This window comes from Protopterus annectens, chromosome 11.part0 (genome assembly GCF_019279795.1).
Source record: "Protopterus annectens isolate FY-2018-M chromosome 11.part0, PAN1.0, whole genome shotgun sequence".
NCBI lineage: Eukaryota > Metazoa > Chordata > Ceratodontiformes > Protopteridae > Protopterus > Protopterus annectens.
This window is the reverse complement of record NC_056745.1, coordinates 331191238-331216096: the sequence shown is the minus strand read 5'-3', so window position 1 is coordinate 331216096 and position 24859 is coordinate 331191238. Positions and strand designations below refer to the sequence as shown.

General features: G+C 40.1%; 1 protein-coding gene across 1 annotated transcript in view; it reads right to left on the bottom strand.

The window, feature by feature from the left end:
• The window catches only part of ALDH1L2 (aldehyde dehydrogenase 1 family member L2), a 362966-nt gene that overhangs the window by 134852 nt on the left and 203255 nt on the right, over positions 1-24859 (bottom strand). Inside the window, exons 7-11 of the mRNA XM_044087828.1 lie at positions 23739-23873; positions 16271-16396; positions 3998-4089; positions 3766-3913; positions 1434-1553 (exon numbers count right to left, since the gene is read on the bottom strand). Coding sequence (XP_043943763.1) covers positions 1434-1553; positions 3766-3913; positions 3998-4089; positions 16271-16396; positions 23739-23873 — 621 coding nt within the window. The remainder of the gene's footprint in view (positions 1-1433; positions 1554-3765; positions 3914-3997; positions 4090-16270; positions 16397-23738; positions 23874-24859) is intronic.

The following is a 24859-nucleotide window of genomic DNA, read 5'->3' as shown; positions in this document are numbered from 1 at the left end:
TGGTGAAGTTGTATAAGTTTATAAATGATGTATGGGAGTCGAGGAGCAGGAGAACCAGTCTAGGTTGAAATCACCTAGAATTATTGTTTCTTGGGATAGAGAAAAAGATGACCAGGATAGGAGAGATTCTATGTTGTGCAGGCTGTTGCCTGCTGGTCAGTAGATGGCTATGATGTTAATGGATTTGTGAGCATTAATTTGGAGGTGAATGATAAGGAGTTCAGCATTTGAGATGTCTGGTGGTGAACAGTTTAGTTTTCTAGATTAAGTAATTCTTTACACATAATTACTATACCCCCATCACATTTGTTTATCCTGTCCTGTCTTATAATACTGTCACCATTTGTAGTAATTTCAGAGTCTTTGATGTGGGGCTTTAACCAGGTTTCAGTTATGACTGCAATGTCTGGGGAGCAGGAGGCAAGGGTGGCATGGAATTCAGGTAATTTGTTTGCAAGGCTTCTGAGATTAAAGCATGTAATGGGAAGGTCAGAGTTACTGGTAAAAGGTAAAGATGTACAGGTAGTGGTGTCTGTGAGATTATGGGTGAATGTGGAGGAACAGGAGCTTGGGGATAAAGGGTAGGTTACATGGGAGGTAGAGATGGGCCCAGGATTGGGATGGATATCTGATTGGAGTTTTATCTTTGTTAGAGAGTACAAAATTAGGTGCTTCAGTTTGGTTATACGTTGGTTATACTTGTAGAAGGACAACTGAGTGCTGGTGTGTCATATATATCTTGAAGGGAGGACATTAGTATTAAATCTAGGATAAGTCTTGGTGATGATATAATCATAACGTTTGCATGGGAGGTGTAGTGAGGTGTATGTGAGTGCTGGGGATGGGTGCTTGGAGAGTTTGAAGTTATGGGGCTTGATAGCATAGTAAGCAAGGAGAAGGATGCCTGAGCAAGTAGTTTTTGCCTTTCATTCTGATTGGAGAGTGGGTACGGAATCAGGAAGTAAGGTGTAGGAAAGTAGAGTGTAGTATGGTATCATGACAGGTTGAGTCTAGGTAGGGCTAGTGGGGAGGGAGCTGTGTACAAGAGTTAAATTTAGAAGGGCGTGATTAGCTGAGACGGGAGGGATGTATATTGGAGAATTGTACAGGGGGTGTGGTTAGCTTAGGTATCAAGGAAATTAGATAGGGGGTGGGTGGGAATGGGAGTAGGGTAGGGGAGCAGAGCAAGCCCTAAGGCACATCACACACTTATGCTTTGACTTCTGGTATACACTGCATGCAAACAGTAACTAAAGAAAAAATTAACTCATGCAAATACCTGAAATATCACACAGTCCTTAATTTTCCTCCATTTACATAGTTTTTATAGCAGGTTTTCTTTTGCCAACAGCCACTTACTGTTATATTGTCAATAATAAATCAGGTTTACATCAACAAATGTGCAGAAGTAGCTCAACATTAATAATACTTACAGAGCCGTCTGTCGGATTCATAGTGTCATATGTCTTTCCATCTTCAGCATCCATAAATGCACCATTGATAAAGCACTGGTAAGGCATATTTACCGTCATATTATTTACATTTTTTGTTGCCTACACAAAAGAGAAAAATAAATAAATATTAATATGCTGCTTTCATTTGATATCCTTCTAACAAAGACTGGACATGCTTGTGAACTTAAAACCCTTTATTTCCTGTCCCTGCAAAAGTACTTTCTGTCTTAGTGAATAAGGCACATCACACACAAAACAAATAAAAGTCAGCCTGCTAATTCAGTGGTAATGCCACTACTACAAACACAGACGTTTGGGTTCAGAAATGGCTCTGGGGTTTGTCTGGACACTTTCCTCTTCTAGGAGTGAAGGTCACAGGCTTATACATTTAGTTAAATCACTTGGGAGTACCAATGCCACTAGACAACATACCGGCATACTGGTGAAACAGTTTCTATCAATACTGTACTGTTTATGAATTCAAAAGTGTGATAATCTAGAATTTAGCAGACCTGGGACTATAAAAGTGAAAACAACATAGCACTGCAACTGCTACAAATATGCTAAATCTTTCAAGGCATGAAGTACAGTACAGTGAATAAAAAAGGAGAAGGCAGCGGAAAAGCATAAAATTGGAAATCTGCACTGCACAGCTACATAACCAGTCTTCAGGGTCCTGGAGACAAGACCCATCCTACAAAGGTCAGGAGATACAAATGTGTTATAAAGAAAAAAAGAGGCAAACAAGTAACAAAATAGTTTACACAAAACTGGCAGCACAGTGCTGTAGTGAGTAGCATTACATCCTCACAGCAAATGCCTTTTCAATTTGATTCGCAACTAGGGTGCTTTCTCAGCGAAGTCTGCATGTCCTCCCTGTGCATATGTAGGTCTTCTCCAGGTACTCTGTTTTTCTCCCACCTATGAATGACATGTAGTTCAACTCTTGATCTTCCCAATGTCCTATTTTTGTTTGCAAACTACTGCAGACCCAATGCAGAACAAGGTTCAGTGTCTTTTACCCACTGTGAGACTCTTATCCACAGTCCTTTAGGATAAAGTGGGTTATTGAAAAATGGATGATTAACTAAAGCGGCATCTTCCAGGTTAGGAAAGGCACATTATAAAGTGTCACAAGGTCGGTCACTGTTATTTCTTACAGTCATGCTACACAAGACATAACTTGTTGAGCCCAGCAGCCTAAAACTCAGTTTATTGTATATGAGAAATGTATGTTTTTTACGCAATACGGAGCAGTTCCCCACACCAGGAGTGTAATTCTCCACCCTGCAAAACTACATATTTTCTCTTTTATTTTTATTTGAATTTTATTTCAATGCCCTCTACATTTAAATGGCAACCTACACTTTAAACACAGTTTAACAACTGAGAGAAAAGAACAGAAACATGGCATGTAAGTGCTATAATGGTATATGCATTTAAAAACAATTCTTTAATTCAAATGGGCTAATTTTTCTTACAATGTCCCTTACCATTACAAGAATTTAATGGTTTGTTTCCTGTAACACTAGTTGCACTTTGCCACTTAATACACTTACTATATAACAGTCATGGTTTACAAGTCTGCAGTTTGTTGTTCTATCCTCCTTTTTTGGAATTTCAGAATAGGCATTAGCAACTGAACAAAAAGCACTTCTCAGTTTTAGATATATGCTCATTTACTCATGATTCAGGCTATATAACCATCACCATTAGTGGTATTCGACATTTAAATTTCACATTTCTGCATTTCAGCACTAACTTTGTCATACCATTATCATAAACAAATCCTGCCATGCACAGTTATATGTAAATATGCATGTATGTATGTGTACGTGTGCATGTGTGTATATGCTCTAGCTAATTGTCACTGCTGAAATGACACCCCGAGTCCATGTGCAAAACTGGGAAAAAGGGATTGTGGATGGATGGATGGATACACACACACACAAACATTTATATATATATATATATATATATATATATATATATATATATATATATATGTGTGTGTGTGTGTGTGTGTACATGTGTGTATAAACACACACACACACGCAAAAACACATATACACGCAAACACACATACACACGCAAACACACACACACAAACACACACAAACACAAACACACACTCTTAGCTGTCACAGGAAGGAAGAAATGGAAAAGCAATGGTGTATTAAAGAATGAATGGTGAAACGAAAGAAAACTAGTAAGAAGAAAAAAACAAAGCCAGATCCGGTATGCATGTGAAGTGCATAGTGTATTTTGTGTGCATTCTTTCCCAAACAGTATAAGTCTGTTCCACACTTACATAGTCTACAACAAGTTCCTCCTCCTTGTCTTCACCTCGCAGTCTTCTGACGGACATCTGAATGAAGTCCTCAAACTTTGTTGCCATGTAGACGTCTTCTGTCTGCAGCTGTAGCCCGCTGCACTTCTGTTTGATCTCTTCCACTAACCTTAAAACATAACAGTGAAGAATAATGCTGGTTATTAATGAAGCAGTTTCCCCAACACTCATGGGTCTGGAGTGGCACACTTACCTGACCACATCCATAGATGCTGCCCCACTTTTGAAAAAATCTGTAGAATTCTCAATCTTGGGAACGTTACTTAAAATCCCTTTCCAGATGGACTAAAAGAAGGAAAAAATACACAGAAGGCTTTAGTTTTGTGATACTAAATATGGAATATAAATGACAATAAATGTGTCAAACACAGGCAATAGCTTTAAGAAAGAAGAACTGCTGATCCACTGATGTAGCATAGCAATAGTTTTTACTAATACTGATGCTTTAAATGTAAATGTTTAAAATGTACTTATTTATTTATGTTTGTTGGCTGGAAGCTCCAGTTGGAATGAATCTATTTTTTCATTAGATGCTTGGAGAGAAAAGCTCCAAAGACAGAAAAACAAGAACACAATCAGAAGCCTTCTAAACTGTAGAAATTTGTATTAAAAGAACATAAAGTCAAAAAAGTAAAAGCATATCTTAAATCTCAGCTACACGTGTAATAGTCCTGCTTATTAAATGCAAGAGAAAAAAAAAGCTATTAAAGCACAAAGCACATAGCAGTAAGAACCTGAACATTTGGTGGTGGTGGTGGGGTTATGATGTCCCAAAGATGTAAGGTACAGGAGTTTCAGGGTTTGAATCCTGCACCACTGCCACCTATTATGTAATAAGCAGGAGTGCAGCTTTTGAATCCACTAAAAATTTATATACATTCTCATGATCTACACTCCTGAGCATCAAACAAGGATGCAAGCAGTGATTGTCCATGACAGCATATGACCAATGCACACTACTGTCTCACATTATGACTAGTGCTTGACTGCGTGTAAGGGTACAGTTCTGGCTCATCAGAAGTTTACCTGTTTCTGTCCAAGCCCAGTGCCTTCAGGTGTAATCTTATCAACAGTAATTAACACTTAGCGAAAACTATTTTTCACACACACACACAGACACACACACACACACACACACGCACGCACGCACGCACACACACACACACACACACACACACACACACACACACACACACACACACAGACTTTCATCAAAAGGGATGACAACTCTTCATTGTCAGAATACCTTTAATATATTCTTGGTAGACAGTGCACCAGCAAGACAACTTTGGCATTAAATTCCAAATTACTATAAGCTTGTCTAATAAACAAACCAATAAATGTAATTGGTTCTTATAGAAAGTTTCTCTTCCAAAATGTCAGGTGTCAACAGTCATACCAGTGCTGTGAAGTTAACCTTATAAACTAAAAATAAGGCAGTAGCCATTAGCTTTTTTAAATGAATAAATGAAAACATTACTTAATGGAAAATCATATAAAAACAGAAAACACAAATTAAATATACAAGCCAGTGACAGATTGCACAGGTAAGAATTAAAGAAAATATTTTAACCAAGTAGATGGCAGCAGAATAACACTATGTGCACCTCAACAGTCTTACTCGTATCATTTTCTGAATTATATGGCCTATCACCAAGTCAGTAAAATATTTGATAGCTGCTGATGACAGGCGTATTATCAATACTTGTGTTTACTGTCTCTGGGAAAGACAGACTGTATTTTCTCTTCTCTAGTTTTCCTGTAAAAAAATGGTTTGCTGCTTCCAGGTTTGGATAGAATTTATCAAGTCCATAATGCAAACTAAAGAGGAAAACACAGGAGTCCTGATATAGCTTTCTCTGCAGGTTAGAAGTGTCCCAAAACCAAACAGCAGTCCAAATAAAGACGAAAGCAAGTCCTGATTCAGTACTCCTTTGAAGTTAGTGTATCTTTTTTTAAAGATCATTTTTTCTGTCTTTTAAACCAAGTTGCTTAGAACACACAGAAGGTTAGCTGTATGAAATTAGCATGGAGGTTTAAGGATATGAGTTTCATCCACTAATACACGAACTGAGTCCTTCAGCCAACATTTGCTTATTATGTGACTCTCAGCAAGTCACTTAACCAGACAGTGCTCTTGGCTTTCCCCTGAAAAGAGGTTTGTGCCTATCAGATTTACCTAGTTAACAAATGAATAAAATAAAAAAAAGTACAACTAAATTGGTTCTATTCCAACATGAGGTAAACCAGCCTTTGAAAGGAAGCAGTAAGTGTGAACAATGAAGATAGTTTAATTTTATTATATACAGTTGCATCATTACTAACAAAAAATTACAAATCTTACAATCTAATAAATACATAACTTCTTGACATTTCTACAGCTAAAAAATACACAATTCCTGTACAGTGCCTGTCCCTTTTCAGAGGAGTGGTGGTGACACTTGACTACTATTCATTTGCTAATTGTCTTAAAGGAATGACCACTTCAGCTATAGGTTAATATGTAGTTAACTAAGCATGCAGTCCAGAAGACCATTAAGGAGCCTAGCCTAGATTTTCCAAATTGCGCAAAACCTGTCTGATGAGTCACACAGCAGGCAAATGAAGGCTGAGGGAATCCAACCGTCTACCACAGGAAGTATCTTGTTAACAGCTCATAGCCTTAAACCTCTACAGTAACTGACAAACTGATACCTGGGAAATATTTAAAAGTACTAAAACAAGCTGCAACTACAATGACATTAGCAAATACCAACGTAAAATATAACTCAAATGCTGGCCCTCGCTGGAACAACTATTATTGTTTTTTTCTTTCTAAATGGGAAGTCAGTCAATGTATTGAGTATGCCACATATCACTGTGTAACAAATTACCACCATTAAGAATTATTTTCTTATTTACTTAGAAAGAACAGATAGAGCAGTACAGGAAGAGCACCTTAGTAACAGACACATTGTGGGCGTGATGCTTGCAAGCACTCGCTGCCAGGCATGTGGTTTGTGAAATCAGTACAAAACCCAAATACAGTTACTGCTTTGTTAAAGAAGTCATAAAGTCAGATGCCAGCAGGTTTATACCTATACAACCTGCCTACATCTGGCAGTAAATAAAAGTAATGTTCATTAGGGTTCAGTGTATTCAGGTCAGGAAAGGATTACAGAGAGCAAGGAGAACCACCAAAGCAGACACCTGAAAAATGTATTCATAGATATTAAAGCCTGTCATCTTAGTCCTACCAGTGTTATCCATTTTAAGAGTTCATCTTAAAACAAGGTCTTATACTTTTAAGATAAGAGTTTTGTAAGAGAACATTTAAGGGAAAAAGGCCCTCTCTCAGGTAAGCAGAAAAAAAGTAGATATTACTGTTAAGAACACAAAACGCATCTTTACCAGTTCTTGACCAGTGGCAGGAGAATCTCTATTTATGTTGCTATTAGACTGCATGTTGCTTTGGTAATCTGTTAAGATATTATAATGACAAAAGACATAAGCAACCAATATTCAGTAAGAGATTTTCTTTCCATTACAGACAAATTAACAGTTTCTGCCACCCAGATTGCTTAAGCAGCAGGCAAGACTGATAAGACTTGATACATTCAGATCTGAAATTTTAATCTTCCAAGTCCACATTTGGAGAGGATGATGGCTCAGTGGCTAAGATAACTCTTTGTAAACTCAAGAGTTTGGGGTTCAATCCCGACCTGTAATTGTCTGTGTGGAGTTTACATGTTTTGCCTGGATCTGTATGGGTTTTGTCCAAGTACACTAATTTTCTGCCACTTCCATAAAACATGCTGGTTCACAGGCTTACTCTAAACTGTCCACATTTCTGTCTCCTGTCAACAAAAATATGTACTGCCTTCAAATATATCCTCCAGTACAGACTGCAATGATTACCACCGGCCAAAACAGAGGCAATGAGATCAATATCTTGCAGGGATTCCATCTGCTCCTTGGGAAGGAAGACTTACCTAATATTATCCCCAAACAGCACTGATTATGTGTGTCGAACGTCATGCCCTAAAATGGAAAGCATCTCCTTCTTCAGCAAGAGAAACTGATGCACAGTCTCGTGCCAGGCACCCGTCATTTGTTCCTCAGCCAGAACTGTCAAGAACAAATTATTCAGATTGGGAGAAAAATGTCTACCTTTCTAGATGCCTGGAACTGAGGAACTACTAAATTCACAGAGCTGAATTTAGTGCATAGAACTAGGAATTATATCTCTCTTTCTAGTACAACAGTCTGAGGAAGCAGCCTTTTGCAAGAGTTATCCTAACGCATTTAGAGAGAGTGAGGGATATCCAGCTGAAGGCACTATTAGCGAACAGTAATCATGCTTCTGTGTGGTTTAGGATGGGGAGATGTGTGACATTAAGACAAAAGGAATGATGTGGGTTTGTATTACACTGTGGACAATATAAAACCAGAATAGGTGGGGGGGGGCTGTGCCCCCCACACCCTAACTATATATACTAACTGCAGGATCACACTACAGTGGGGAAAAGGGCATATACCTTTTCCCCACTGTAGTGCAATCCTGGAGTTAGTATATATAGTTAGGGGTGTGGGGGGCACAGCCCCCCACATTGGGGAGGTGTGGGGAGCGTAGCCCGCTACCTATTCTGGTTTTATATCATCCACTTTACAATTCAGTATGTTGAAATTTAGCATTGTAAGATTTCAGTATTATGGGTTTCAGTCAAGTGATTTCAGTATTTTGAAATTTCAGTCTTATGGTCTCAGTCAAATGAGTTTCAGTCATATGAAGTTTCTATCATCTGATAGGGATCCTTTTGAAACATGTGTCTACAGCTGAATGCATGCTGGGTATGCCTAACTCATCAAAGAGAGGTCTTTCAGATGTCAACCCATAAGAAATAAGTAAACTTATTTCTAACGCCAAGGATCGTCCTTGCTGGGTCCTTTATTAAACACTAAGGGCCCTCATTGCCAGGTCCATTACAGAATAAATCCCAAGAAGCAACCCCAGGAAGGAAGAAGTAAGAGAACAGTATAAGCACAGAACTCTCAAAACAGAGTCTTGCAGTACCATTTTGTCATACGAAACCTGACTCTTGGTGTTGCAGTAAGAAGAATAATGTTTGGTGAAGATGCGCACTGAAAAATCACATAGCTATGGCAAGGACACCTGCAGCAGAGACATTCAAGAAGTGCCGTCCTGGAAGTAGCTACTCACCAAGTGCACTGACTGTAGCACCTGTCAAGAGACAATCACAAAAGTAAATATAGTTGGCAATACAACTGGACAGTGTCTGCTTGGTAATTGTGAGCTCTTCCCTCCACGGCACAAAGGAAACAATTTTCTAAATTCAAGTACCTATTTCAGGCAGCACCTGAACTAACAATGCAATTCTGGGATGAGAAAGACCCTCAATCCCTGGTTTCTGAATCCATGAAGAAAACAGAAGAAAAGACTCGTTTATGGACAGTTCTGGAAACACCTCCAAAAAGAAATGTGATTTTTTTTTTTACTGAGGGGAAACTGTCTTTATAAAAGTGCAGTTACAGTTCTCAATACAGAAAGACCTTTAACGCTGACATTCTACTCATAAAGGTAATGACAACCACAAAAAAGCAGTTTTCAAGAAATTAACTTCAGAAGCATCATGCTACCAAGTTCAAATAGTGGATGGGCAAGCTTGATAACTGTGTTCAAAACCCAAAGGACAGACAGGACAGTTTAATTTAATGAACTGACAACTCAGTGCTGATTCACAGTCTTGAGGTACACAAGATCCTGATGTGCACAGGTAGCTGACAGATAGACTTTGGCTTTGGAAATAAGTAAGGCCTAAAATCACAGGGATATCTGAGCCCAGTCAAGGTCACCACTGAGATGAATGACTGAAGTGTTTCCAGGAAATGGCTTCACTAATCTCAGAACCATTTCTACTTGGAGGTTTAGGCCTGCTGGGTGGAAAACTCATAGCAGTTTCAATAAGCTCTGAGACTCCAGAAAGAAAATATGATGGGATCGAAGGATCTCCAACAGAAGCCAGGCCCCGAGGTGGAGCTGAATGCCACCCCAAACATGGGGGACATGGTGGGACAGGATTAAAGCAGCTCTTCCTTGATCAAAGACCTAAAAATATGAAACCTCAAGTTCCTCAGCTACCAAAGGGTGACAAGAATGAGACTAGGCCTTTCCTCCTGAATCCTGTGAGGAGATCCTGAATCATTGGGCATGGTGGGAATATAAACAGGACTTTCTTTTTTCAAGGAGAGAGCACAACCATGGCTTCCTCTCCTTTCCCTGTCAAATCAAGCAAACAAAGGGTAGGATCACCTTCTCCCAAGTGGTGAAAAGTTCACTCTCTGGAATGGCCCACTTTCAAAAGACCCTGTCCAGTTATGGCCTTTGAATCTGCATCTCCACAAAAGGAGCTGAGGACAAAGTTACAGAGTCAGCCAGCTCAGTCACTTTTCCTGGGACATGAAATGCCGAGAATGATGCATCTATGACCCACTTCCAGTTGTGTATCACCAACCTACACAGGGCACAGCCTTGTGTTTCCCTGCTAATTTAGACTACAAAATTGACTGGTAGTCTGACCAGTTAAGCAGAAGTCATGGAAGTAGCATTGCCTCCAAGACCACTGTGGCCAGATGGACTGCTCTTAACTCTATCTGTTGATGTGAAGTGCCCTGTCTGGGAAATGAAAACAGGAAGAACTGGAAGGTGGGAGATTGTAAAGGCCCTTTACAGAAATGGGGACTTGCTTCATACACAGGAGACTGTCAACGGGGACCTGACTTGGATGGGTAGAAAGCATTTCCACTTAAAAACAGAGTGCAGTTACCTTCTCAGGGGTCAAAGGATCACAGTCATGGTGCATTCTGGCTGCTCGCAGAGCATACTTAATGACTGGTTCCATAACAGAACAACTTAGAACTCCTCAGGCCTCTTTCCTACAAAAATCTGCCAGATTTTTTTTTTGGGGGGGGGGGGAGTGGGACTCAAGTCAACACTATGCTACTTATTGAAAGTCTGAGGCTTGCTTATCTAGGAAGTGGAGACTAAATGAGCTCATTATTCTTATCCATGTCAGACACAGCAGCATGGTCCTTTGATTCATCTCTCTGACTATTCAAAGAAGTCAGAGTGTAAGGGAGGCCTGCAATGTCTAACTATGGATAATATTCAGTTCACATTTGTAATTACATGAAAGCACACATGTAATACAAACAAGCATTCCAGCTGCAGGGGCATAAGGAACCCATGTGCACTGCAGACACACCTATGACAGGCCTGGCGGAGGCTATTTCACTGGTTATGTTACATCCTGTCTGCATAGAATGCCCTGGCATATAATCTGAGCTGATTCACTACCAATCCTCATTGGTGAAAGCTGAATATGCATGCTTTCCATATTCTCACTTGACTTTGAGGTGCCCCAAAGATAAACCTTTTTTGTTTCCTTACACAGTCAGCAGATACATGGGGTCTATTGCAGATATCACTACAAGAGCAGCCCAGTAGTGGATGCATTTTCAGTGCGCTGGAACAATGCCACCCCAAAGATGGCAATCAGAGTGAGAAATCAAACCATACTGCAAACAGTACAGCATGTCAGGATCAACCTCATTCTTGTGGTACCTGTGTGAGTAGTACAGCACTGCATGTCAGGATCAACCTCATTCTTGTGGTACCTGTGTGAGTAGTACAGCACTGCATGTCAGGACTAGCCTCATTTTGGTGGTACCCGTGTGAGTAGTACAGCACTGCATGTCAGGAACAGCCTCATTTTGGTGGTAAACACATGAGTAGTGCAGCCCTGCATATCAGGACCAGCCTCATTCTGGTGGTACCCATGTGAGCGGTACAGCACTGCATGTCAGGACCAGCCTCATTCTCGTGGTATCCATGTGAGTTGTACAGCACTGCATGTCAGGATTAGCCTCATTCTGGTGGTACCCGTGTGAGTAGTACAGCACTGCATGTCAGGACCAGCCTCATTCTGGTTGTACTCATGTGAGTTGTACAGCACTACATGTCAGGATGAGCCTCATTTTGATGGTACCCATGTGAGCAGTACAGCACTGCATGTCAGGACCAGCCTCACTCTGGTGGTACCCATGTAAATAGTACAGCACTGCATGTCAGGACCAGCCTCATTCTGGTGGCACTCATGTGAGTAGTACAGCACTGCATGTCAGGACCAGCCTCATTCTGGTGGTACCCATGTGAGTAGTACAGCACTGCATGTCAGGACCAGCCTCATTCTGGTGGTACCCATGTGAGTAGTACAGCACTGCATGTCAGGACCAGCCTTATTCTGGTGGTATCCATGTGAGTTGTACAGCACTGTAAGTCAGGACCAGCCTCATTCTGGTGGCACTCATGTGAGTAGTACAGCACTGCATTGCAGGATGAGATGAGCTCATTCTGGTGGGTACCATGTGAGCGTGTTTGTACACTGCATGTCAGGACCAGCCTCATTCTGGTGGTACCCATGTGAGTAGTACAGGACTGTGTGTCAGGACCAGCCTCATTCTGGTGGTACCCATGTGAACAGTACAGCACTGCTTGTCAGAACCAGCCTCATTCTGGTGGTACTCATGTGAGTAGTACAGGACTGCATGTCAGGACCATCCTCATTCTGGTTCTCCCTACTGAAGGAACTGAATGTTCTTCACCATCCCACATAATTCATCTCAATAACTAGAAAGCCTAGTGTGTCCAAACTTGAAACATCTAAACTTTGTAGTCTGAAAGATAAGACTGCAATCCTGTATTGGTACATTTTGCCACCTGAGGTCTGAAGGATGATTAAGGAGCTAGAAAAATGAATACTAGAAAATCACAGCTAGCACAATGGGTCAGATTTTCTCATTGGTAAATACAGCAGAACACATGACCTAAAGCAGCATCCATATGAAATGTCCTCCTTTATTTCCAAACTGTGTTTGATAAATTTATTTTTTAGGCATCAGACAAGACCCACCTTTCTGACATCTTGGCTTGCCTGCCCTTGGACCACCTCCTCCTTTAACAGCTCTCCCCACCGTGAAGCAATTTTTGAAGTGAGTACTGAATCTCAGGCCCCCCCACTGTGAAGCAATTTTTGAAGTGAGTACTGAATCTCAGGCCCCAAAGAAGCCTACATGTCCTGCATAGGATCTGAACATAATCACTGAAAAGCTCAGCCTTGCTCCGTTTGAACCAGTAGCCTCATCACTTCTGAAACTATGAAGTTTGGGAGACAGAAATACTTAAGCTTCAGTGCTCAAGAAAACTATAATTGAAAATGCATCTCTGATGACATCTGCAGTCTTGGGTTTGCAAAAGTGTAACCCACTGAACCCTGAACTATCATACCAGTTCCATTTAAAGCATATATATCATATTGCCAAAAACAGAAAGGGTCACTCTGTTCTTGAAAATCATGGGAGGGGAGTAATACTAAGACCCTTACTATAGAGCACTGTGACAAAGGTACCCTGTTAGCATGCTGCTAAATCTGTAAAATGGTCAGAAAATACTTTTATGGGGAATCCTATATGACATCAAACGTACATGCAGAGATTCCTGGACTTTGTAAACACAAACTCCCTGGACCAGAGAGTCAAAACACCAACTAGGGGTGCAACCATACTGGCTCGGGTCCTCACTAATATAGGAGAGTGCTGCACATCCCCTACTGTAATGCCTTCCCTGGTAAGGTCAGACCACAAAATGGTCTCCTTTGAAGTAAAAATGAAACCCTGATCCCCAGCTAAACCAGGAATATTTAGGAACTATTCTAAGGTTAACCTCCTGCTATTAAGTGAGAAGCTGGAAAAATTTTAAGCCCACTAAAACCTGAGAACACTTCTGCCTATGCAGAACTGTTCACAGAAACCCTGTACAAGCATGTTAATAGATGTGTAGAAGCAGCTGTACCCACCAGGAAAAAGTACAGAACTAACTCAAAAAACAAGCCACCCTGGTGGAATCACAAAATCAATAGGCTGTATAACAGGAGGAAGAAAATCATGGCAAAAATTAGGAGGTGCAACACCCAGCAGGATAAAATCACTCTTATTAAACTAAGCAAATAACTCAGAGGGCAAATAAAGTCTACCAAAGCCAAATTTGAGGTAAGTTTGGCCTTCCAGGCTAAGGACAACCGCAAAGCATTCTTTAGCCATGTCCATAACCTCAAAGGCAATACACAATTGTGTGCAGAGCTCATTGTAAATGGAGCCACCTATACTGAACCAGAAGATATAGCAAACCTCTTGGCTGATAAATTCAGCTCCAGGTTTACTCCTCTTCCCCCTTCAACTTTCCCTCAGGAAATATCAAATATAACTCCCCCTACTATCACTAGGGAACAGGTCCTAATGCTCTCTCTAAGACCAAGAACACTGCATCAAATGGCCCAGACAGTATCCCAGGATGCCTTCTAAACAGAATGAAACATGACCTATCAGGACATCTGGAATTTAACTGTAGTCTCCAAACAGGCTTTGTGCCTCATCAATGGAGAGAGGTAGCAGTCATCCCTTTGCAAAAAGGTGAGCCATCTACAGACCTTGGAAACTACAGACCCATAAGTCTCACTAGTCTTCTTATATGTAAAGCCATGGAAAGAGTGATCATGGAGATGATCAGTAGAGATATAGTAAACCTCCAGACACTGAGCCCAACCCAGTTTGGTTTCGTAAAGGACAGAGCATGCCTACTCAACCTGATGGACTTCTTTGAGAAGGTCACCAAAGCAATGGATGAGGGCAAAACCGTTCATACTGCCTACCTTGACTTGGCCAAGGCATTTGACACAATACCCCACTTGTACGTTGTTGACAAACTCAAGAGGTTAGGTACAAACCCATATGTCACCCGGTAGACAGCCAACTGGCTCAGAGACAGGACCCAGGAAGTTAGAATTGGGGAGTCCACCTCTACAAAGAGGCAAGTCACAAGTGGAGTCCCTCAGCGATTAGTTCTTGGACCACTCCTTTTTGGCACTTAATTCTCAGAAGTCAAGGCCAATGTCAATGGTCTCTGGCTGACTAAATTTGCAGATGATTGCAAATTAGGAGCTGTCATTGAATCTCACACTGACACAAATGTTCTCCAGGTGGGGTTGACACAGACAAACAACTGGTATCAGAGTCATAGACTAAAACTAAATGTCAAGAAATGCATAATAGTATCCTTTGGGAAGTCATCCATCCCTGGTAACTATCATATTGACAACACACCCCTTAGAGTTGACCCAGTAGTCAGGGACTTAGGGACACACATAGATAGTAATCTAGCCTTTGATCATCACGTATCTACATTGGTGAGGAAATCATTCTGTGTTACGCAACTTATAAACAAAGGTATGGCATCTAAGTCCAAGGAAGTCATTGTTCCACTGTATTCAGCATTCATCAGACCTATCATCGAGTACAATGCCCTCTTTGGTATGTACCTAACCAGGCATATCCAACAACTGGAACATCCACAGAGGTTCCTCACTAAAAGAACACAAGGCATAAGTAAAATGTCCTATGCAGACCACCTCAAGGCCCTATCCCTGTCTTCTGTCTCCTACAGGCTTTTGAGGGGAGATCTATGCCTGACACACAGGGCATTGTCAGACCCCACTCTGATGGACCTCCTGCATATCCACAAAACAAACAGTACCAGAATTACCCGTTCTAAAGACTTAAACCTTGCCTGTGATATAAATAGGACCTGCTGGAGAGATAGGTATGTATCCCAGAGACTACTCCATCTATGGATCAGGCTCCCCATCCATGTGAAGCAGAGTTCCTCCCTAATCCAATTGAAGTGCAACTTGGACAACTGGATGGGAAACCAGAAATTCATCCCTGGTTTGGCACTTATGTCTCTGATGCAAACAGGTAACCTGTCAATGGTTCACCTCCCAGGCCTATGCTTACACTTATCAAGGGTATCAGAACTCGTCAGAGATTTAGGATACATGGCTAGGCTTAAAACGGCCCTTGTGGTTGTTAGCCCAGTAAACACCTATGAAGCTATGTTGGAAATGTTATAAAAAAAAAGCAGAGAGAGATCTGCAAGCATCATGACATTTGCTTTAGTACTTAATCAAGTAGCTAGTATTAAACTGGCTGATCTGGCTAGAACTTATTCTCAACCCTCTCTCTGTCCTTCCCTCTCTACACCTTTTAAAATGCACCTACCCAATAGAGTATTAAGATCAAACAATCAAAACCTACTCAAAGTCCATAAACCATACATCCCCCCAGCAAAAACCTTCTATCCTTCAACACATAGCTTCCCAGTGGGAATGCTCATGCTCCCACCCTACATAACCTACTACTAACTATGTTTTCTTCTCTTTAACTTTTCTGTGGAAAAATTTGCTTTGCTGTGTTAATTAATATTTTTTCTGTACACAATATTTTAAACTGTATACCTGCTGTACTATTTGATATTGTCTTCTTTTTACTATATGTTGTACCTATTATAAACACATACCTTAATTTCTTCAGCAATCATTTGCTCTTCTGCTGTCAGCTCGACAGTGGTACTTTCACCAGATGAGAAGTACTTGGAAGCAGGAATCATTCTTCCATCTTCAAACTGCAGGTTTCTCACCATCAACTATATAACAAAACAAAAAGTGAAGAGGGCATAAGTCTGATAGCCTTAAAACATTTTTAAATATGAAGAAAAGCTAAAAAATGTCTGGGCACATCAGTTTAGATTACTACGTCTTAAGAAAAACTATTCACTATCACAAGTGTACAGTACTCCTGCATTGTAAAGATCACCATGACTAAGCAGTGTAAAACGAATCAATATTTTTATAGCAAAAGGCAATGCACGCTGTAGTATCTATGGATACCCAAAGTGCTATGGTATTTCTTATCACATAAAAGCAAACATTTATTAATGTCAAATCATTTCACACAAGCTCAAAGAGATACAACACTCAGAAATTGCCAGTCTTTTCTGCCTTTGATGTCCAAGGTTCCTATATTACTGTTAAAATATAGAAGAAAACAAAATAAAATAATTGAAAACATTTCTAAAACTAACAACAGTTTCATATTATTCATTTATTTAGATTATGGGCAGTAGCTATCTAAACCAGGACGCAGCAGGTAAAATTCCATATGGGAGGCACAGGAGTAAAATGGGCATCATCTATGTGAATAGGATAAAAAAAGTTGACTGACAACACCTAGAACACAGAAAGAAAAAAGAATGTCAGTCTGGCAATCTGGCCCTGAAAACTGGTATTTTAGTGCACAGCTGTATCCTGCTTTACAAAGTAATTCAAGAGAGGGTCGGCAATGCTTCACCAAACTAATTCAGAGTACTTATTGCAGTGAAATTTAGAAAGCTGTTTCAGCAACAGTTTTACAGACTTCTTATGCTTCTCATGACACTGGACAGTTTCTTTTGAAATTCTACAGAGTTTCTCTTTCCAGGCAGTACCCTTTGGGGTATCCCTGCATTACCACATTTGCTTTGAGGATTATGATGTGCCTTCTTTGAGGAGATTGCACGTCTTCCTTGTGGCAGCATGAGTTTTTACCCAGACTCTGGCTTTCTCGGATGTCCTAAAGATGGGCTGGTAGGAAACTAGCAATGACCAAAATGTTTGTGTGTGTGTGTGTGTGTGTGTGTGTGTGTGTGTATGTGCGCATGTGCATTTGTTGGTGTGTGTGTGTGTGTGTGTGTGTATATGTGTTGGCGTGTGTGTGTGTGTGTTCGTTCATGTTCTGTCACTGGTCATGGACATGACATCCATACAAAGTTTTTTTTTTCTTACAGTATTTGGTTCTCTCCTTTGGTTTTTGGCTGGGGTGCCTTCTGTGCAGAGTCTGCATTTCCTCCCTGCATTAGAGTTGGCTTTGGCCAAGTGGTGCTCTAGTTTTCTCCCAAATCCAAAAGACATGTTGTAGGTGAACTTGTTGCTATGCGAGTGAGTTAGCATGTGTGTCCTGTGATGGGATAACACCCTGTAAAGTATCAGTTCCCCTGCCTTGTACCCTCAGAAGAGGCTCCAACTCCACTTCAAGTCTGTACTAGATCAAACAGGTAACTGGAAAAAGAATGAATGTGTGCGTATGAATGCAAGTGCTTGTATATATGTTTGAATTGTACATTCACTGGAAAGCAAGTATTGACTGCATCTCCACCAAAATTACTAAAATAAGTGTCTCCTGCACCCCCACAACTTTATGCATACTAATGCTGACATCACGTCCTTACTGCACTGTTCTGCAGTCATACAGGATGGCACCCACTGCAGCAGCAACTAAAATCAACCCCAAACACGATATTAAACCACTATTCTACTCCCACCTTTTCCACATCTAACCCACCAAATCCAATAACAGTACAACTACACCACAGCTGCAATGCTATGTTAAAATTAAATAAATAAATGAAACTAGTCAATGAAATGGGAACAACAGTAAATGTCTGCTTCTGTTTCAATAAATGTGTAAGACAGCTCACTAGCAGTGTACACACACAGACACACACACACGTGCGTGTGTGTGTGTGTGTGTGTGTGTGTGTGTGTGTGTGTGTGTGTGTGTGTGTGTGTGTGTGTGAGCAATCTGTCAATTGGTCTTATGAATGACTTCTGTTTTGTTGGAGTGCTATAGATGCTGAAAGGAAGAACTTCAACTATGGAAGGCTAGTTTGTGTTTGGGATGCTAATGCCAAAAGTCTCTGATATACTGAAAGTTTCAGCATTAGTAAGCAGGAGTGTTTGTGGGTAAGGCTTTAAGTAAAGGCCAGGGAAGGGGATGGATTTCATGTTGTGTGTGTTTGCTATTATCTGTAGTATGTGTCTTGAGTGCCCTGTGTAAAATCACTGCTACAGAAAAGGTTTTACTAAATTAAGGTGTACAGTCGGAGTTAGGGGCAGGGATGTGCAAAGGGCCGAAGCCTAAATTAAAGTAACAACCTAGGTTTTCTAACCAAGGGATCAAGGAACAAAAAGAAATTGAGGAAGAGCACAAAAATGAAAAAAAAAAAACATTTAAATAAGTAGCAAAACAGATTCTTCAACTGAAATACACCAACATCATGTTTTTTTTTGTGTTACTTAGGCTTCAGAGCACCAGGGGCTTTGCATGCCCACTGTAAAAGTCTAATCTGTATCCAAAGGAACTTTCTACAAACAGTAAACTATGATGCTACCAATGTGCTGTTTGGTCATTATGGAGATGGTTTATGTAGCTCTGTAGGCTTATATCCAAGTCATATATTTGCCTGAAGGCACTGTAAAAACCTGACAGGGGTTCAGGGAAGGTGCTGTACCAGTGACAGTTTTGGGATGGAACACACCCAGGAAAGAGTAGGAAATAGCTGTAGTTTAAGGGCAATAAATTGCCAGACCTATTGCATTTGGTTTACCTCAGTCAAAATGCATTGCACTAGAGCATTTAGCAAATCTGCAGACTTTGTACCACTGAAAGTCAACCTTACATGGTGGCAAGTCAGAGTACACTAAACTCCACACCCTAATATTTCATCATTTATACTATTAACATGTCTGTTTCTGACCTTTGCTGATTGCATTGGGTCTCACTGTTTCCTTCGATATTTGTCCACATTGTTGTTGACTACCTCTCTTCCATTTACGTCCCTATTAGCACTATTCATTCCTCCTATCCAGGAAGCTGTCAGAACCCCCTGTCATCACATTAACCCACAGAGGTTCCCACCTTTTTTGGAGGGTAGTAATTAATATTTTTATAATCCGCGGTGGTGGTGCTGCGGTAGCATTGTCGCCTCACAGTAAGACGCTGTCCGGTTCGATTCTCAGCTACAGCGTCTTCTGCGTGGAGACATGCATGAATGGGCGTACCTTCGTTGAAAGTTGTGCATCAGGTCTGGTAACCCGGCATGTAAAAATCAACTACCAATCATTAGCGGACCGGAGTTCCGCTGTGGTGACCCCTAACTGGGAAAAGCCGAAAGACACAACATTAGTCAATCTTTATGTTGGTGGATGGAAGGAAGTAAAACCAGAATGGTATGTGGCAGTCATCTGCAGAGTTTGTTTTGCTTTATGCATTATTCCCTTCTTTCTTTAGTGACGGGCAAAATAGTCTGATGTTTGCTGTGATGGGCTCAGAGCACATGTATACAGTTACACACATCAACACTCTGGCTAGAGTGTATGCTTTGCAAGCATAGCATTTTCCACTGTCCTCTTTTGCTCTTGCGTGCTTGTGACCATCCAGAAGGCGGCGCTCTGTATTTTGAAATATCACAACCACGGAATGACCATTTTTTCCTCCCTCAAAAATAAGTGAACTTAACATCATCTTCTCACTCCCTTCCCTCCCGTCTGTTCAGTGTCCATGTCTGCTAATCAAACCTGGAATGCCTGGCTGCAGGCAGGGACTCAGCCCTCTGTCAAAAAGAACCAGCCAGCGCCAATGCAATTTTGCTTAAAATGTATCAGACTAGGATTATGTCACTCTAATCTGAATATGCTTCCCATGATTCCCTGTATTATACGGCAAATGAAGAAGTATTACACTGTCTGAATAATGGTGGCAATCCAAGGAGGCAAACATCAAATGCTGCTAGCTCCCAATCATAATGTCTGCTGTACTTCATGGATTTTCATCAAATGGATATTGAGGATACAGGAAGTTTCTGTGGGGAAGAATAGCTCAAAAATCAGTTCTCACCAAGAAGTCTGTTTTGCATCCACACATTTTACATATGTACACCATTTCTACTTAGAAAGTTCATCTTGAATGCAGTCTCTCAAGACAGTTTTTTCAAGACATATAACAAAGCTGGCGACTCCCTTTTTTGTAATATAGTTGGGAAAGCCTGGAACCTCCTTCCAAACAAACTCTCCATACTTTCCTCATTATCTTCTTTCAAAAACAAATTGAAAGTATTCCTGAAAACACACTGGTTATGTCAATGCACTAAACCTGACTAGTCAAAGTGGCTCTACACACTATACTCTGCCTAACCCATCTGCTCATTAAGCAACTCTATTTTCCTCTTTTAACTATGATGCATATTTCTCTTGACTACATCCCTTTATTTATTCTTGTATCATGCACTGTACATTTTACTGTGGTAACCTGTTTATGCATACTGTTAATACTTTATATTTGCTCATGTATCCTTATACTTTATTGTATTAATTTTATTGCCCTAACTTGGAGCTTAACTCCTTGGGCCTCTACTGAAAATGGACATGTATCCAGTTAGACTAGCCCGGTTAACAAATGTAAAATAAAATAATAAAATAAATAATTATTTTACTTTATTTTATTTAAAATGTTATCTCACGATTCACAAAATGCTTGGCTCACAACAACATGTGATCAAAGCCTAAATTTGTCCATAAACAGACTTAAAAATTAAAATGTCATGGACATTTAGAATTGCCATTTAGCTGATGTCCTTAAAGGTTCATTTGCATATATCCCATGTTGCCTCTAATACAAGAGGTCTAAGGAATCACACAGTGGAAAGTCTAGCCTTGCTAAATTTTTCTTCTAGTTTTTACTGATTGGTTTTGTCTGTGTGACCTTTTTACTCATTGTTTTAGTTTGTTGGTTGGGTTATTTTGCAGACACCCTAATGATTATAGACATCAGCTGGGTATGACAACCATTCTAATTATGGTGTAATAAGGATGAAGTATGCATGCTCATAACTAGTAGGGTTTGAAGTTATTGTCCTAAGTTTGTCCATAAATAGAATTAAAAAAGGAAGATGTTATGGATATTCAGAATTGCTATTTAGCTGGAACACCTGATAGCCTTAAAGGGTCTTTGCATACATCCTATGTTGCCCCTAATACTACAGTTTTTTTTGTTTGTTTGTTTTTACTGATTAGTGCAATAGACTGAGGATTATGATGGCAGGGATCAGTCAAGTATCTTAGACCTGTCATTAACTTTCACATGGACTACACTTCCACAGTGTGGCTGCTTTTTAAAGGGTTAAAAAGTGTTGTAAGGAAGTCTGTAGAATACAATGTCAGCTTAGGGAGAGGTTACAGCTCATTTAAAACTGGGTTGATTGCACAGTTAGAGACCACTAAGAAGGCAATCCCTAACAAAGATATTGCTGAGAACGGCAGCTAACATCGGAACTTTGGAAGAAATTAGTAACTGTTGAAATGTTGCTGCACATTATCTGGGCCTCGACAGAACTACTAGAATTTACATATTTGCAAAAGACTTTTTCTACATATTGATTAACCTACTTGACATTCTTTACGGGAGACATCCTAAAAGTACATTATATATAACTAAAGAAACTTTAGTTAAAACTATTTTTATAAGTAACTGCTGCCTATACAATCCCCTAAGTTGGACACGGCCCTTCTCTTTAATAACTTCTACTTCTGTAAAATCTTAATGTATAAATGTAACTACTCTATGTGTACACAGACAAATAGAAATGCAACTACTCTGTGTTTAACTCAAACTAAGTACAATTCAATGTAAACAAATGGAGCTTTTCTCCCCAGGTCTCCAATAAAAATGGGTATTACCCAGTCAGACTTTTCCAGTAAACAAAGACAAATACATAAATAATAACTTAAAAGCAAGGGACTACCCCATTTAGGAGTGTTCTTTAACATTTGTCAGAAAGGAAGGCACCTATTGTACATGCTTTAAAGGAACACGTGGAACGTGACCATGAGGCACAAAAGGTGCAGCAATAATACAAATGGCAGTTGAAATAACTTCCAGTCTGGAACAAGGTCCTCAGTATTCTACCTACAACAGGAAATAAATTTCTAGAAAAATGGCAAGGATCATACAAAGTAAAGAAAAAAGCACAGAAGGTTAATTACAGGATAAGACAGCCTACCAGGTGGAAGTCTGAACAAATATACCACATAGATGCCTCGAAGCCTTGCAGAAGCAGACAGATGCAGGTAGCCAGCTTGTCTCTGGATGAACTTCAAACCCAGGACTCTAACACTGGAGATATGACACCATATTAGTGCACCGGAAACAAAAAAGAAGAATGGTTTTATACAAAGGAATGATAATGTCATTTCAGCTGTTCTGAGTAGATCATATGTGGTTCAGTATGGTTTACTATCACCATCTTGACAATCATAATCCAAGACCATAGTATTGAAAGATGTAAATTCTGATGATCGCAATTTTTAAAACATTTGAATATTGAACTCCTCCTATCAACAAGTACTAATACAGGTCATGAATGGGTGTGGACCCAGGAACAATGGTTAACATGGGTCCTGTTGGGGGGGGGGGGGGGGGCAAGTCCAGGAGTCTGATATTGTAGTCTTCAGCATTTTGGTCTTTCAATATTATGGTTTCAGAATTATGATTTTCAAGATTGTGACAGTAAACCCATTTAATATATCTGTGTACATAATTCATTCCTTTGGAGAACTGTGTCTAGTGGGATTTAACTGTTTTATGTGATTACTTTTAAAAGCACAACAAATCCCTTAATGTTGCAGTTCTCAAATCGTGAGGCTTAACTTCTCTAGCAAGGAATGGCTCTTCTTAAATGGAGAACCAAGCAAGTTTGAAAATGTTGAATCCTTAAAATATTACCTATTTTTTGGATAGGGCTAAATGCTGCATGATAACAGTCAATGAAAATGCATTTCTGACTACATATTAATACTGAAAGAATAACACAGTAAGCCCAAACTGTTATTTCAAGTGTGTATGTGTCAGATGCTTCCATGTAGTACAGCATACTTTTCTGGGGAGATCAGATGGAAAAGATTGAGGAATTTTTAACTTCCCCACCCAAGACTTAAAAAAGTGCTCCCATTGCTGTATGTCTATAGACATGCTTTTCTCTTTATACATATACAGACAGACATACACACACAGCAACATGCATCTTGACTGATATCTGTCAGGTGCGAATAATGTCCACCTGGAGTTAATGTTTCATTTATCTGTTCAGCATTATTTACTTTCTAGAATGTACTCACCATTTTTCCATCAGAACCAAAAAGAACTAGTCCATTTTTAGTCACAGTGCCTGGCCTGCTTGCACCTTCAATTTCCAGAGGTTCACCAGCAGGTACACTCCCTTCAAGTAAGGATGAGCCATAGAAATTAACTGCCTAAAACAAGGTCAGACACAGTATTTGTTAAACAATTATTATAAAAATATTCAGGACAAAAGAAACAAACTGCACTTTGAAAAACAGATAATACCTAAAGCAGAACTACATACACTGTACTCTGGCTATTTCTAAAAATATACAACAAACTTTACAACATGAAATAAACCTGAAACTTGCAAAGGCATTTATTAAGTATCTTGAAATCCTTCAGGAATTCTGTACATGTGAACATGTCTATAATACTTAAACTGCATTTATTAGAAAATGTTACAACTGTATCAGTGCAGACATTTTAATTAGGGACAGCTTGACATTTCTTTTCATCTTGCTGTTATCTTTTCATCTACGGATGGTTTCTGCCCTCTGCAGCTTTATGCCACATCTGCTGAATTAACATACACACCTGCACGCCACCATCATCCCGAGTTCCTTTTTTGTCTGCTACCACTGACTTCTGTTGTTTTCCAACCCTGTAGGCTCAGTTCCAAAAAATCTCTTCCTTAACAGTTTCTCATTGTCTCCCATACTAGGAGGGTCACTCTTTAATGCAGTCCTCTTGTTCCATGCAGGGGCGAGTGACATTAAATGTCTGCCAGACAGTCGGTCTTGTTTCTGTTTTACATCCTAGACCTATCCTCTACATGTAATATAACTCATCAATGTAGTAGGGCAATGGGGGTTAGCTAGAGACTGCGTCCTGTGACTGGGTCCAAAGGTGTAGCTATGGTTGCTCTGTCCTCTCAACCACTCAACCTGACATATGAGTTCTGCTGCCCCCAACAGAACTCTAGTAGAAAAATGTCTGGTAAGATCCAACCCACCCCTCAGGACAGGTATTCCATCAGATGTCCGAGCTGCTAAGTGAACTTCAGCCATCTAGGTCTTAGTCAAGGGATTATCCCTCTACATAACTAGACCATGTCCCACTGACCACTTTCTGTACTTCTTGTTACTATTAATCACTACACTATCTTGGAACATCC